We start from the raw sequence: 14437 nt of genomic DNA on the forward strand, positions 1-14437 counted from the left end.
ACTCGTTTTCCGCTGTAATTAGTTAAGCCTAATCAAAGTGCATTGTAATAACGATTAGGAGTTAGGGCCCTAAAAAAAACTAATTCATAATTTTTTTAAAATATAAAAAGTTATCATTTTCTCAAATATAAATAATATAATAGCATTATATTGATAATATAGATTTTGAGTAAACGATATTTTGTAAAAAAATTTAAAAATATTTACAATTTATAAGTAAATTATATACATTTAATAATAAATTTAATTTTATTGTTATTAGAACTCAAATATCATGAAATCCAATCAATTTTGTAATAATTTTATTTAGTATGATGTATTCAATCCAGAGATTTAATAACTTTTAATGATATATTTTTGTCGATTTGATATATTTTTATTGATTTTTTTTCCAGAATCTCATATTTTTTTTACATGATTTTCTGTAAATTTTTTGCAATAATTTGATAGATTTTTGACATTTTTTTGAATTTTTTTTCATAGGATTCGATATATTTTATACTTAATTTTAGCATATTATTATTATTTTTCAATTTTTTAGACTAATAAGACATAAATGACATGTCCAGTTTGATATAGTTTTTAAATTTTATATTAGTAAGTAAATTTATTTAAAATTTAAATTGTTTAATCTTCACGTATATATAATTTAAAATATAATTTTGAATTGATATATATATATATATATATATATATTAACGTGAAAAGATTATCATCTACTATTGCATGTATATAATTTTTGATATTTATATTATATTCACGTGAAAAGAATAACATCTAGTATAGATATAATTTTTGATAAAAATATTATAATTTACATATTAATTGAAAATGTTAAAAAAATTTAAAATCAATGTTCAATAAAAAATTAATAAATATTAAAAAAAATTTACTATTATTTTCAAGTATGTGAACCAATAAAATTTTATGATTTTCTTATATTTAATGCATTAATTTTATTGAAAAAATTCATACTTATAATTTTAATCCTCGTAGAATTTCAAAATTAAAAGTCATAAAAGAACAAAAATAAAGTGTAATTTTTAAAAACCAAAGAAACAAAATGTTTTATCAATTATACTATAATTTTTTATATAAATAATAAATTAAAATCTTAATTTTTTTTATCATGTTTGTTATAAGGTTATTCAACTATTAAAAATCAAGCTCCGTCATATTTTTAGATAATATTTTATTATTATTGAAAATTACATTAATTGATATAAATCATAAATTAAAAATTACAAAATCAATTTCAAATTTAAAATTTCTTATGATATTAGTATGTTACTCGGTTTTTTTATAAGACGGTCTCACAGATTTCTTAAAACTACCACTAGACTTCCATAAAATACTATATAATATACAAAAATTTTAATTAAATATCTCTATAATTTTAAAATATAATCGAACAGCAATCCATTTTATCAGACATTAAAATATTATTTACAATTACAAATCCCACCAAATTCTACCATATTTCATAATTGCCAACACACAATGTAAATTCCCTCCTCGCTTGGTTCCAAATCTCATTTATTATGTTTCAAAATATAACAGAAAAAGTAGATTCCCTACCGAAAAGCACAGTTTTCAATCCTTTTCCGTGTTGCGAAGAGTTGTCCCAGTGGAAAAAATGATTGATCCCAGTTTAATTTGATAATAATAAATATAAAATATATGCTCTTTTTTGGATTCTTCACCTTCCAGTGTACTACAGTCTGCGTAATTACTACGACTTGACTTGGAAATTTGAACGCTCGTTCAAGTTAAGAATCTTTTCCCGATTTCCCGGAAGAGTAGAATAATTGTTCGGTTTTATTATTTGATGATCGAGGAGTTTTCAATGTGAAAAGAGAGAATTTTTTTTAGCATTATCGGTGAGTGAGTTCTTCGCTTTGGCGATCTTGGTTATCGGGATTGTTACTTAGTGGGAGTTCTTGTGTATTTTGATACGTACCCTTTAAGGGGGACCTTCTTTTTCTTCTTTTTCCCCCCTGTATCGAAGTGCTCTAAACGTGTATGTAATTTGAAAATGTGTTCGATTGTTTGATTCTTTTCAGGGTAATTAGTTAATTAATTATTAAAAATTATTGGTACCGCTAATTGAAATGTAACATGGTACAAGCAGCAGAATATTTGTAAAATGGGTGGAATTGTATTACCGGAAAGAATTAGATTGATGTGAACATATATTTTTATCACCGGAGAGTACATTTTTCCACAAAGACTAGTTTTTATTCGTTCATTTGGAGTGTTGGTTGATTGTCTGTTGTCTTCGGTACCGTGTCAAGTTTTACTTGTGATCTCATGTGCTTGTGAATGTGATATCAATGCCTTACTATTCACTATCCAAAAAATATAATTTTGTTCTTTGTTCGGCTTTTCATCCATTTGTTTATTCATCAATGTTCATTCTGCAGGCTGCGTACGCCATTTTAAAATGTCACGTTAGTTTATTGTGTTGTGAACCTGTTTTTGCTATTGATCTTTTTCTCCTGTGAGATGATAATGAAGATGATAGAACATTAATGTTTTGGTAAGCAGACAAGCAAGGAAGTGAATTATTGGCATCATTCAAGTACAACATCAATGCTTTTCATGACCAGAATTGGTTTTAGATTATTAATTCTTTCAAATTTTATTTCTTGATAAAAAATGTTTATTCGATGTTATCTATATATTTCTTATTATTTCAGAAAAGAGTTGTGTGATGTAAGGGACATTAGTGCACAATGTGCTGTTGTTACCATTTTATACAAAATGGGTTAATGGATTTCCGTATATTGATTGAACATGAAATTTCCTGAATTATTTGTTGCCAGTTGGAGCCATTAGGTGTTTTTGCTAGGGTTGTAAGTCTATAAATGAGTAGTCTTACCGCTGCGCCTTGAATATTTATCACGTGCTGAATGAGTCTTTTTCTTATATATTTCTAAGAATTATCAATTTCGTTCTCTTATCCTGTGATTCTAGATAAAGGAAATAGGGAAGGAGAGAATCAGCATGGCTATTGACGGTGGGAATCAGCTTCCTTTCGCAAGAAGGTAACTGATCTCTCCTTTTCTTTCTCAAATTTATGAGCAACATGCAGCATTAGTTGTTTGAAATACCACGGATCTACTGCGTTAACCGTTAGTTTTCGTAGTTTATTTAGGTAGATTTAATTGTTTCTTTGTTCTTCTTTGCCCGAGATAAACAAGTTTCGGTCCATGTTCAAGTCCCGCCAATATTGCGGGCACTTAAATTATATCTTTGTAGTATGAATAATATAATACTTGTACTCTACAAAAAAATAACAATGGCATCATCCAATTCTATGAAGTCTTACTTCTTTTTGTAGTTATCAGTTGGAGGCGTTGGAGAAGGCACTAAAACAGAATACCATCGTTTTCTTGGAGACTGGTACTGGGAAGACTCTCATTGCCATCATGCTTCTCCGCAGTTATGCCCACCTTTTCAGGAAGCCTTCTCCATTCATAGCAGTGTTTTTGGTCCCTACTGTTGTTTTGGTCACACAAGTATGTGAGATCGTTACTTGAATCCATGTTTTTTTTATTGAAAAAGAAAGACTTATTTATCAAGTCAAATTTTGACTAGAAAATTTGATTATGGGGAAAAATCTGTGCTCCGAAAGGTTTTAAGGTCCTAGGATTATAAATCAATATTATTAGAGTCAATTATAATAAAACAAAACAATTTTGTATTTATTTTGCTCATAAACTTTTCATCGATTCAACTCTATGAAATTCCCAATACGAATCCAACCTACTTGGCAAAATCTTTAACAAAATCACCATTAATGCTACTTTAATGATTTTTCTTTTTCTCTGATATAAATATTTTGAAGTTTTCATATTTTAAATTCCAGTTTGAAGCATAATAGTTTAAAATCCTGGTATGTTTACCTTCTTCCAGCAAGCTGAAGCTGTGGCAATACTCACTGACTTAAAAGTCGGAAAGTATTACGGGGAGATGGGTGTTGACTTCTGGGATGCAGCCACATGGAATCTGCAGAAGGATGAAAATGAGGTGGACATGATTTCATCTTCTCTTTGTTTGTTTATTGAATATGTCATTAGTTAAGTATACCTAGACAATTGTTTAATTTTATTATAGTTCATTGAACTTTTTGTGGTGGATTTTAGGTTACTTGTGATTTTTAATTCTTAATTGAAATGGTGTATCTTTTTTGATAATTTGATTTGGCTACATTAGAAAACAAAATATTAATTTAGTTTGTTCATCTGATTTTGGTTGAATTTAAATAGTTGGAAATGCAAGGGCTGTAATCATATACACTTCAAGTGTATGTTTTCATCCCGAACAACTCAATTTTGAGCTCAATAAATTATCTACTTGGGTTGGTTTTCCATGTATTCACATTCAGTTGACGATTGATATTGAAGACATTAGATTTGTTTTGTTGAAGTTTCCTGTTCAAAAGAATCTTTTCATCCATGTGCTTTCATTAAAATCTTTGTTTTGTTTTACATGATACAAACGTTACAACATCGTCCAATCTCATGAAATAGATTTTTTAAGCAATATTTTTTCCCAAAATTTTGCAATGCCCTTTGCTTAGTTATCATGTCAAACTGAGTAACTAAATAGCCATCAAGAACGTGTCATGTCATGTGGGTATCGCTGATTCCATTCATTCATTTAAGATCCATACATGACAGTAAGGGTGTTTTTTGACCCCACTTCCATCTTTATACATCGCCTTCTATAGTTAATACTCCAGAAACTGCTCAATGCTTATTTTTCATGTTACTTTTCTACTATCCACATTCTTGTTGGTGTATTTCTTTTGAAGGTGGTTTATCATGTCTTTATTTGAGACAGAAAACCTTGCAAGAATTTCATTTTGAGAAAATGGAATTAGTATACTGGCCTATAAGTTGTGATCTCTAAAACTGAAAAAAATCTGCTCTTCTTGTCATAACTGTATCTTTAACGTTTCAGGTTCTTGTGATGACACCACAAATCTTGCTTGATGCCTTGAGGCACAGCTTTTTAAAACTCGATCAAATAAAAGTTCTAATATTCGATGAGTGCCATAATGCAAGAGGGAAACATCCATATGCTTGCATCATGACGGTACGATAATTATTTTGTGTCAATTATATGCTTTGAGCTTTGAATGGCATTACGGTTAAAGGAAGAGAAGAGAGTATAATTAATTGTTGACACACTTGGTTTAACCAATTGATCTGTTTTCTTGAAAATTCATACATATCTCAAGACCAATAGATTTTACCGGGGTGCTGAAGTAGGATATAAATATGCATGGTTGATCACTGTTTGCTCCAGCCCTCAAAACCATATGATCAGTAGGTTTGTTTTTTCTTTTACAATGGTATTGGATTAAGGAATATTCAAATGGATAAGTTAATTATCTGTAATACACACACTTCCAAATTGCTGCTGTCCAGGTTCCTATTCAGATTAAGTATGATGAATTGATAAACAGATCCATCAAATGGTTATTTTGTTGAATTGAAATCAAGATCGTCTGAGATCCCTGTCGTGCTAGATCTATCTCTAATAGCAGACTTAATTTTCCTTGAATTCTAGTGCTTTCAATTCATTATACGCTAGAACATAAATTCACAGGAATTCTATCATCGCGAGCTGTCATCAAATAATCTGCAGCTTCCTAGAATATTTGGGATGACAGCTTCCCCTATAAAGGCTAAAGGCATGTCTTATTCCTAGTTGAATATTTTTTTACATCTATAATGAGTTTTTCTTAGCTTTTTTTTTTTACATCTAATTTTTTTTTATTATTTCAGCTTCAAGTTTAGAATCAGCCTACTGGGATCAGATTAAAGAACTTGAAAAGATTATGAATTCGAAGGTTTCATGTTGCTTTACTTACATTAACGGAAGCATAACGTGCAATGCGAGCCTTTTTTATGCTCTTGTGGTTGAAAACCTCGATAGAAATATCACCTTGCTTTCACTTGTCTACATGCATATCAACACCTTTAAAAATGAGATACTTGGCTCAATTTGCCTCTCATTTAGCTTTTATGTATTGGCTTATTTTTGTCTTTTTCCTTCTTACTTAAAATGTAGACATACTTTGCTCGCACCTTTTTGCACTAAGAGTCATCAACTATATCCTTTTTCTACTACTGTGTATAGGCTTTTAAACACGCTATTATTCATGATACAGAAAATCATGATGACCTACTAACACATGAAGGCTAGTGGTTGGAATTTTAGTATTTTCTTTGAAGTTGTACATTTTTATTTTATTTATATTTATTTATTTATTATTATTATTTTGTATCATCGTGTTTTCTTAGGTTGCATTTGGATTGAGTATTTTGAAGGAAGATTTTGAAATGACTTAAAATTGAGTTGAATTTGATATCCACAACATTGATTCAAAAGATAACTAGTTGATTTAAAATCCATTGTCAAATGGATTTGCCCATGCAAACTTATGGATTTGTCATTATATATTTGAAATCCTTAGTTTCAAATTCCTCGATCCAAATGCAACCTTTGGGTCGATGAAAAATATCATGTGGAATGATGTTTTATTATTATTGATATCCATTGACATGTTTCTTCAATTGTAGGTCTACACATGTGACACAGAATTTGTACTATCACAGTATGTCCCATTTGCGACTCCTAAGGTGAAGACATACAAGCAAGTAGATGTACCTTACATGGAATTTGACTGCATTAAAGGCGACCTGGACAAGTTAATAGAAAAGGTATGCGCACATATTCTAGTCTGCTATGGAGCTGAAATTGTTTTGTCTCACTACTTCTAATCTTCTATGAATGGGGTGGGATGCAAAAGATTTCATCTTGTTAGAATCTCATTATGTTTGTCAATTTATTGTTATTTTTTAATTAGATTTTTTTTATTTTGAGGATCATTTACGTGTTGGACTTTTTTTGATATTAAGATTGAGGGTTGAGTGTGAGTGACCCAACTAAGAGCTCAAATTTTTTTGGTAAATCTTGAGTGACTGAAAAAAAACTAAATATTCTTTACGCCGATACACCAACTTGAATTTGCTCAAAATGCCGCTCGACCTGGCCAGAAACCAAACCTAATTATGAATAAATATAATTTTCTATTACTAAGTGATAATATTTAACATTTTAGTGAAAAAAATTGGCATTAACAGAAAAAAGATTTGAAGAAGATGAAAATCCTAATAAAATAATTTTATCGTTTTCTTTGATCTGCCTTTTCCTGCTAGTTTATCTCTATGCTCTTTTCATCTCGATATCTGAGAACTCATGGCCATCTGCCACATCTCAAGCAGGCTACTGACATGCTGTAGTTCTATTATTAAACGTGAAAAAGTTTAAACACCAGCCTTTAAGCTCGGCAATCAATGTTTGCACCACCCAATAAGTTTTGTTCATCATTTATTGTTTCAATTGATTATGTAGTATTTGGCATTGCTTTAAAAAATGAAAATACATACACTCTCGTTAGAAAATATTTTTCTTATGTTTTCTTTAATCTTTTTTTAGTAAAGACCTTTTTCCTATCTTTTTTTTTGACTTGGCTTACTTCGTTAACGGTTTTTTTCCAGCATGAGCTTTCTCTGAATGGACCAAGTATTTCGACATCTGTTTCAAAATCAGCAAAACAAAGATTACATAAACTTCTATCAACGTTTAAGTATTGTCTGGATGAGCTAGGAATTTGGTTAGCTATGAAGGTAGCAATCTGGTTACATGCACAAACTTCATCACCGTGACACTTGAGATGGAAACATTCTTTGGTTTGAATCAGGCAGCGGAGGTTTTATTGCACGAGGAAGCCGACATATTTTCATGGGGTAAACTGGATGTATCCGATAAAGCTATTCTTGGAGCTTTTAGCTTAGATGCAGTTAAGGTCTTTTCCGCGATCTTTCCAGAGGGTATTATCTTACTTTAATTTATTTTTTTGTTTTTGCTTAAGCTCCCCTAGTTTGTCCTGTTCATGTGTTTGTTTTGTTGTTCCTAATTATCTAGCTGTTTTTTAGGTCCACAGTGGTCTATTGGATCCAATGTAATAGCTAATATGGAGGCTGGTTATATTACTTCAAAGGTTATTTGCCTCGTTGAGACTCTTCTTGAGTACAGGTGTACTGCTTTATATATAGGAAACATTCGGAGTATATTTGTATTTACTGCAGTTTACCCTTTGTTCTCACTTTTCTCAAAGTTTAATCCCAAACAAGCAAAAGCTTGGAAAGTTTTTAGAATGTCCATTTTTCTCGGCTATCTCATGTTTTGATTGGTGAGACCATAAATTTTTTAATGTTAAGTATAAATTGCTATAAGATTGGCTCAACGCCTTCAATTTTTTTTGTATGATATTATTTTACACAAACCCTCGACGAACGTATCCCGTAAATACTCAATTGCTCACTCCTTGTTAACTTTGTGTTTTTTTAAGGCTTAACTGTTTCTTACAATGCTTGCTCAGAAAAGTGAAGGAGTTAAGGTGCATAGTCTTTGTTGAGAGGATTGTTTCTGCAATTGTTATCTGCAATCTGCTCAATGAGTTGCTTCCAGGATTAAGTGGGTGGAGAACAGAATATACAGCTGGAAACAATTCACGGTTTCAGAATCAAAGTCGGCAAGAACAAAATAAAATTGTTGATGAGTTCCGTAAAGGAACGGTGAGAAATCTGCATCTATCCATGTTCATGATTTATCTGTCAGGTTTTGGTTTTCTGGGATTATTAGCTTATAGTTTTGGATTGTCCTCCTGGTTTTATGCCGATCAGATATATCATTCTTGTTTTAAGTAAATATTCTTTGCATTGTGAATTTCCAGGTTAACATCATTATTGCGACCTCTATGCTTGAAGAGGGATTAGACGTGCAAAGTTGCAATCTTGTGATTAGGTTTGATCCCTCTGCAACTGTCTGTAGCTTTATTCAGTCTCGTGGACGAGCTCGTATGCAGGACTCAGATTTTGTGTTAATGGTAGAAAGGTGAGCTGCATTACCTAAAATAAAGGAGGTGGAAAATCCTAATTAGTGTTTCCTCGACCTTCCTCATGAGTAAAGTTTATGTATTTCAAGTACGCTCTTAAATTGTAGGTTAAAGAGTCATCTTTTGTAGTCATTAGTATTCATTATTCGGTGGTAAATACTAAGCAAAGCAATGAAGTCAATGTTCTACTTACATTTTATTATTTCTTTGTCTGAACTATATGTATTTCAGTGGAAATGTGTCTGCCCTTGCTAAAGTGAAGAAATATTTGGCTAGTGGGACGATAATTCGAAACGAGTGTTTGAGTCATTCTGATCTTCCTTGTGAACCGCTTGGTGAAAATTACAGCGAGCCATGCTATGAAGTTGAATCCACTGGGGCAATTGTCACATTGAGTTCTAGCGTGTCTTTACTTTTCTTCTATTGCTCACGACTTCCCTCCGATGGGTTTGTGCTGCATCCTTATTTTTTCCAGTTACCTAAAGCTTTAATTTTCTGCATCGGCTCACTAAATGAAGCCCCGACATTTTTGTGTCTTCATTGCTGCATGGTTTCAATGCCCGAAATTGAGAAAAAACTGTGTTCTTGACATTTAGATACTTTAAACCTTATCCTCGTTGGAACATTTATAAAGAGCTGGGATCTTGTACGGTGCTACTGCCAAATAGCTGCCCGATTCAAATTGTTGAAGCTCGGGGTGATGGTAAGTTACTGAAGCAACTAACAGCCCTGGAAGCCTGTAAGCTACTTCATCGGGTTGGTGAACTGACAGACAATCTAGTGCCAAAAATTTTGGAGGAAGAAGCAGACACCAAAGAATCTGGTATTTCTTTAATATTTTTCTCTTTGAAGAATGTCTCTTATTGTGGGATTCTTCATTGTTTCCAGGCACCCTGAGTTCAATGTGACAAGCCATATGATTTTTCTGTTTCAAGTGGTAATAGAATCTGAATTTACAGGTGGTGAATGTAGTGTTGATGAGCATACAAAATACTTCCCTCCGGAGTTGATAAATTCTTGTGGCAATGGTGACACAGTATACTATTGTTATTTAATTGAACTAAAGCAGAACTTTCAATATGAAGTTCAGCTTCAAGAAATTGTGCTGGCAGTTCCAACCAGATTGGGATATGATCTGGAAATGATAGATCTTGATTTAGATGTTGATAGGGGAAAACTACTAGTCCACATCAAATACATGGAGCACATTATTTTGACTTCTGAGCAGGTACTAAGATTTATAGTGCACAATCTGGATGTGTATGTCAACAGTGTTTATAAGGTCGCCTAACGAAACTCTGATTGCAGATTGCTCACTGTCGGAGATTTCAAACAATCCTTTTCAGGATTCTTCTTGATCATCATGTAAATAACCTTCAAGTACACCTTGGTCTTTATTCTGGTAGCAAGGATTGTACAGAGTTCGATTATCTTCTTCTCCCATGTGTAGACTTGCATCAAAATGTATACATTGATTGGAGACGTGTCAGTGCTGTGCAGTACCTGAATAATGGTTCCTTTGATAAGCAAGCGGATTGTATTTCAACAAAATGTCATGGGCATTACCTGAACACAAAGAATGGTTTAGTGTGTATCTGCATGTTAGAGAATTCTTTGGTGTGTACTCCTCATAATGGTTCAATATATTGCATAACTGGCACATTGGATGGTTATGATGGCAACTCAAATCTTGAGCTAAGAGATGGAGAAGTTATTTCCTACAAAAGTTATTATGAGAAGAGGTGTGTCTATTTCGTATCTTTATTTTTCTAGTACATTTTTTAACCATAGATAATCAAGTCAATCGGAAATAATTAATTACTCTTTCCAGACATGGGATCAAGTTGCAATTTGAAGGACAGATTCTTCTTAGAGGGAAACGCATTTTTACCGTACAAAACTGCCTTCAGAGATGTAGGACTCCAAAGACCAAAGGTACATTGCTTGGTTATCATTAACTGATATGACAGACAAATTTTTGAATTATTATCATTTCGAATATGTATGTTGCCAATTTGTTGTTTCTTAACATGAGAAACTGAACTCGGAGTTGTGCCACTAGTGATTTTGCTAATTATTTATGAGCTCAGCTCATATTGTTACTTCTTCATGCTGGTATTTATTTTGAGGATCTAAAAACATGTTATCATCTCTAAAGCACCAGCTTCTGTGTTAAGATCATGTTATAGAGATGAATCACATGAAGGCCTAGTGCTCTTAGGAATTCATCGGGCAAGAAGTTTATGGACTCAGACATTTGAATTACACGCCTATTTAGGTAAAAGTAAGTTGTAATATTTTATTAGACAGGTGTTCTCAATGAAAAGGATAGTAGCACTCTCTTAGTCTCCGGTGTCTCACATCACATTAGTCAAAAAAGAATGATTGCTTCTGGGTGCTCGTGTGTTAATGTTGTAATGAAATGCCATTCATTCAATTAGCTTAAAATTTTAAACCACGTGTTCATTTAGTAGTTTAAATTTGGTCCAACTCTTCCCCCTCTCGGGGTGTGAAAAAAAGGTTCCCATTAACAAAAACAAGATGTATTAGTATTTAGTCATATCTAAAAATTTCACTGACTGTTCTCTCTCGTTTTTGGATGCAGAACTGAGTAACAGTTCAGTTGAATTGCCGCCTGAGCTTTGTTCAATCATCATGTCGCCTATATCCATTTCAACATTATATTCTTTCTCATTTCTTCCATCTATCATGCATCGGATTGAGTCATTGCTTGTGGCTGCGAACTTGAAAAATTTACAAGCAGATTCCAGCGTGAAGAATGTTTTTATTCCAACAATCACTGTATGTATTTAGTATTTTACTCTCTATCATTTCATTTTTTTGGAACTGAATGTTCTAGGTTGACTGAAATTGTATGTTCCTACCTTTTTCTTGGATCTGCAAAATCATGTTATGGTACCTTACTTGAAAGGAGACTTACTTTATATTTCAGAAATAGCTCAACACCATTTCTTGCTCTATTAAATATCAAAAATATTCTTGGAACTTGGCTTTTAGTCGAGTAAAGCTGATGAAAACACTTTCATTGTTTGGTCATAAAGGAAAATGTAAATGACGTGATTGTTGTAGTATAGTAACGTTAATGGAAAATGTGAATGAAATGAATTTTGTAGTATGTTAGTTGTCTAGTAATGCTAAATATGCTCTCATCCATTCTTTAATTTCATCAGGTTTTGGAAGCAATCACAACGAAGAAATGCCAAGAAAAGATTCATTTAGAATCACTGGAAACTCTTGGAGATTCTTTTCTCAAATATGCAGTCAGTCAACAACTCTTCAAAATTAATCAAAATCACCACGAGGGCCTTCTCAGCATTAAACGACAGAAAATAGTTTCCAATGCTAATTTGTGCAAGTTGGGATGTGCTCGAAATATTGCGGTAATACTACTGAATACTGATATGTATTACTGGCAAATATAGATCAACTTGGTAATTTATTATTATTATGAATCATTCTCATGATGCTCATGCACGCCTAAGTTATATGAGGGTTAAGGATTGCACTTCTACTAGATTTGTTTTCATTCTTTTTTTTTCCTTTTTCTTTGTTTTCTGAACTCTATTATTGTCTATTTGACTTATGGAACTGATTATAATATGTAGGGCTTTATTCGCAATGAACCATTTGATCCAAAAACATGGATAATTCCTGGTTCCGGTTCTGCAGAATATAAACTAAAAGAAGAGCTTATTTTATCCAAAACGGTCTATAGCTGGGGGAGCAGGAAGTTGAAAAGTAAGAAGATAGCAGATGTTGTCGAAGCATTAATCGGTGCATTTCTCAGCGCTGGTAGCGAAATAGCAGCTTTGTCCTTTATGTTGTGGCTTGGTATAGATGTGGACTTTGCAAATGTACCTTATACGAGGAACCTTCCAGTTAATCCCGAGTTTCATGTCAATGTGAAATATTTTGAATCTCTTCTAAATTATAATTTTTTGGATGTCTCTCTTCTCGTTGAAGCTCTAACTCACGGTTCTTACATGCTGCCTGAGATTCCACGTTGCTATCAGGTGGGGCGGGTTAATGTCTCGTCTAAGATCTCCGTTTTAATAGAATATAATTTACCTATAACAAATTATTTTTTAATCACTTTTGGCTCTGTTGTTCAAAACATTTATTTTCAATGTTTATAATTTGAAACATTGAAGTTCTCAAACTTTTTGCGTTTGATTTTTTTACATTCTTACATACCGGACAAGATTTTTATGCAGCGTCTAGAGTTTCTTGGGGATGCTGTGCTAGATTATCTGATTACAACGGACCTCTACAACAAATATCCAGGCCTCTCTCCTGGGCTTTTGACTGACCTAAGATCAGCTTCAACAAACAATGATTTTTATGCCCAATCAGCTGTTAAGGCGGGACTGTATAAACATATTCTTTATGCTTCACAAGATCTTCACCGACATATAGTCGACAGTATTCACAACTTTGAGCGATTATCCTGTGTTTCGACTTCCGGTTGGGAGTCTGAGACAAGTTTCCCAAAGGTATGCCTGCATTGTATTCATCTTTAAAAAATTTATCAAATTTCCGTTTATGAAATCGTATGCAGTATTAGCCCTTTAAGCTCGAAAATTTAGCCCTTTAAGCTCAAAAAATTTCTTGAGTTTGAGCTTGACTGAAAATTATTCCTGACTTGTGTCGTTTGCAGTTAAAAGTCGACCTTATGTTTTAATCACATCGCATTATAATGTTTCATTCATTTATGGTTAATACAGGTTCTAGGCGATGTCATAGAGTCTTTGGCCGGAGCAATCCTCGTTGATTCTGGTTACGATATGGAGACTGTTTTTCAATGTTTGAGGCCTCTACTTGATCCCATGATCACACTCGATACTCTGAGGCTCCATCCCGTGAGAGAGTTGACTGAACTATGTCAAAATAAGCATTACATGCTCAAGAAGCTTATAGTTTCTCACCAAAATGGGGCACCATATGTTACAGTTGAGGTCGAGGCCAATGGTGTTGTACATCAAAATTCAAGCTCTGCAGCGGACAAAAAGAAAGCCAAAATAATAGCTTGCAAGAATGTGCTTAACTCCCTCAAAGAAAGCCGGATTCCTTCAACAGAATAGAGACGTATTGTGATGACTGATTTTTTGAATTTTTTCGCAGCACTTAAGATCACACTTACTGGGTGAACTTTCTTAATTTCTAATCACAATCTGATCATAAAATATATGCTGGCCTTTCATAAAATCCCAATAAAGGCTCATATACATGATCAAACTGGTAAAAAGATATACCGAGCATTTTGTCACCCAGCGCAGCATAGAATCAAATCATTTGCAGAATCATAATGAGAGGTTCTTGCGCTGTTGATTGGCCACTAAACTGGACTTCCCCCCCTCGTGCATTGAGTCATGCATTATAGTTTTCATTGAACATCTTTCTCATCTTCAAACATATATTAATCTTTTATGGTTGGATAAT

At 32.8% G+C, this 14437-nt stretch overlaps 2 protein-coding genes across 5 annotated transcripts; both read left to right on the forward strand.

The window, feature by feature from the left end:
- Positions 1-1535: 1535 nt before the first annotated feature.
- On the forward strand, positions 1536-5773 carry LOC142540522 (endoribonuclease Dicer homolog 2-like). Of its 4 annotated transcripts, none has more exons than XM_075646754.1 (6): positions 1536-1768; positions 2977-3047; positions 3326-3521; positions 3919-4032; positions 4969-5103; positions 5620-5773. In XM_075646754.1, the coding sequence occupies exons 2-6, from the start codon at positions 3007-3009 to the stop codon at positions 5719-5721; spliced, it is 588 nt and encodes a 195-aa protein (XP_075502869.1). In that variant the 5' UTR covers positions 1536-1768; positions 2977-3006; the 3' UTR covers positions 5722-5773. The 4 variants fall into 4 exon arrangements, with proteins under 4 accessions (XP_075502869.1, XP_075502871.1, XP_075502868.1 ...); XM_075646756.1 differs by having other exon boundaries at positions 3344-3521; XM_075646753.1 differs by having other exon boundaries at positions 1536-1880; positions 5620-5772.
- LOC142540521 (endoribonuclease Dicer homolog 2-like) lies at positions 5733-14436 on the forward strand. The gene is made up of 17 exons (XM_075646752.1): positions 5733-5863; positions 6597-6737; positions 7578-7706; positions 7781-7910; positions 8016-8115; positions 8462-8657; positions 8816-8976; positions 9209-9424; positions 9574-9800; positions 9937-10205; positions 10286-10719; positions 10809-10912; positions 11583-11779; positions 12169-12378; positions 12604-13011; positions 13213-13491; positions 13723-14436. The coding sequence occupies exons 1-17, from the start codon at positions 5852-5854 to the stop codon at positions 14077-14079; spliced, it is 3570 nt and encodes a 1189-aa protein (XP_075502867.1). The 5' UTR covers positions 5733-5851; the 3' UTR covers positions 14080-14436.
- Position 14437: the final 1 nt, after the last annotated feature.

Source organism: Primulina tabacum, chromosome 3 (assembly GCF_025594145.1).
Source record: "Primulina tabacum isolate GXHZ01 chromosome 3, ASM2559414v2, whole genome shotgun sequence".
NCBI lineage: Eukaryota > Viridiplantae > Streptophyta > Magnoliopsida > Lamiales > Gesneriaceae > Primulina > Primulina tabacum.

Excerpts from the sequence above, each read along its gene's own strand:
- LOC142540522 (XM_075646754.1), top strand. The coding sequence starts at position 3,007 with ATGGCTATTGACGGTGGGAATCAGCTTCCTTTCGCAAGAAG. Across the intron at positions 3,522-3,918 it reads CTGTTGTTTTGGTCACACAA|CAAGCTGAAGCTGTGGCAAT; the intron begins GTATGTGAGATC and ends ACCTTCTTCCAG. Across the intron at positions 4,033-4,968 it reads TGCAGAAGGATGAAAATGAG|GTTCTTGTGATGACACCACA; the intron begins GTGGACATGATT and ends TTAACGTTTCAG.
- LOC142540521 (XM_075646752.1), top strand. Across the intron at positions 8,116-8,461 it reads GAGACTCTTCTTGAGTACAG|AAAAGTGAAGGAGTTAAGGT; the intron begins GTGTACTGCTTT and ends ATGCTTGCTCAG. Across the intron at positions 9,425-9,573 it reads TCACGACTTCCCTCCGATGG|ATACTTTAAACCTTATCCTC; the intron begins GTTTGTGCTGCA and ends CTTGACATTTAG.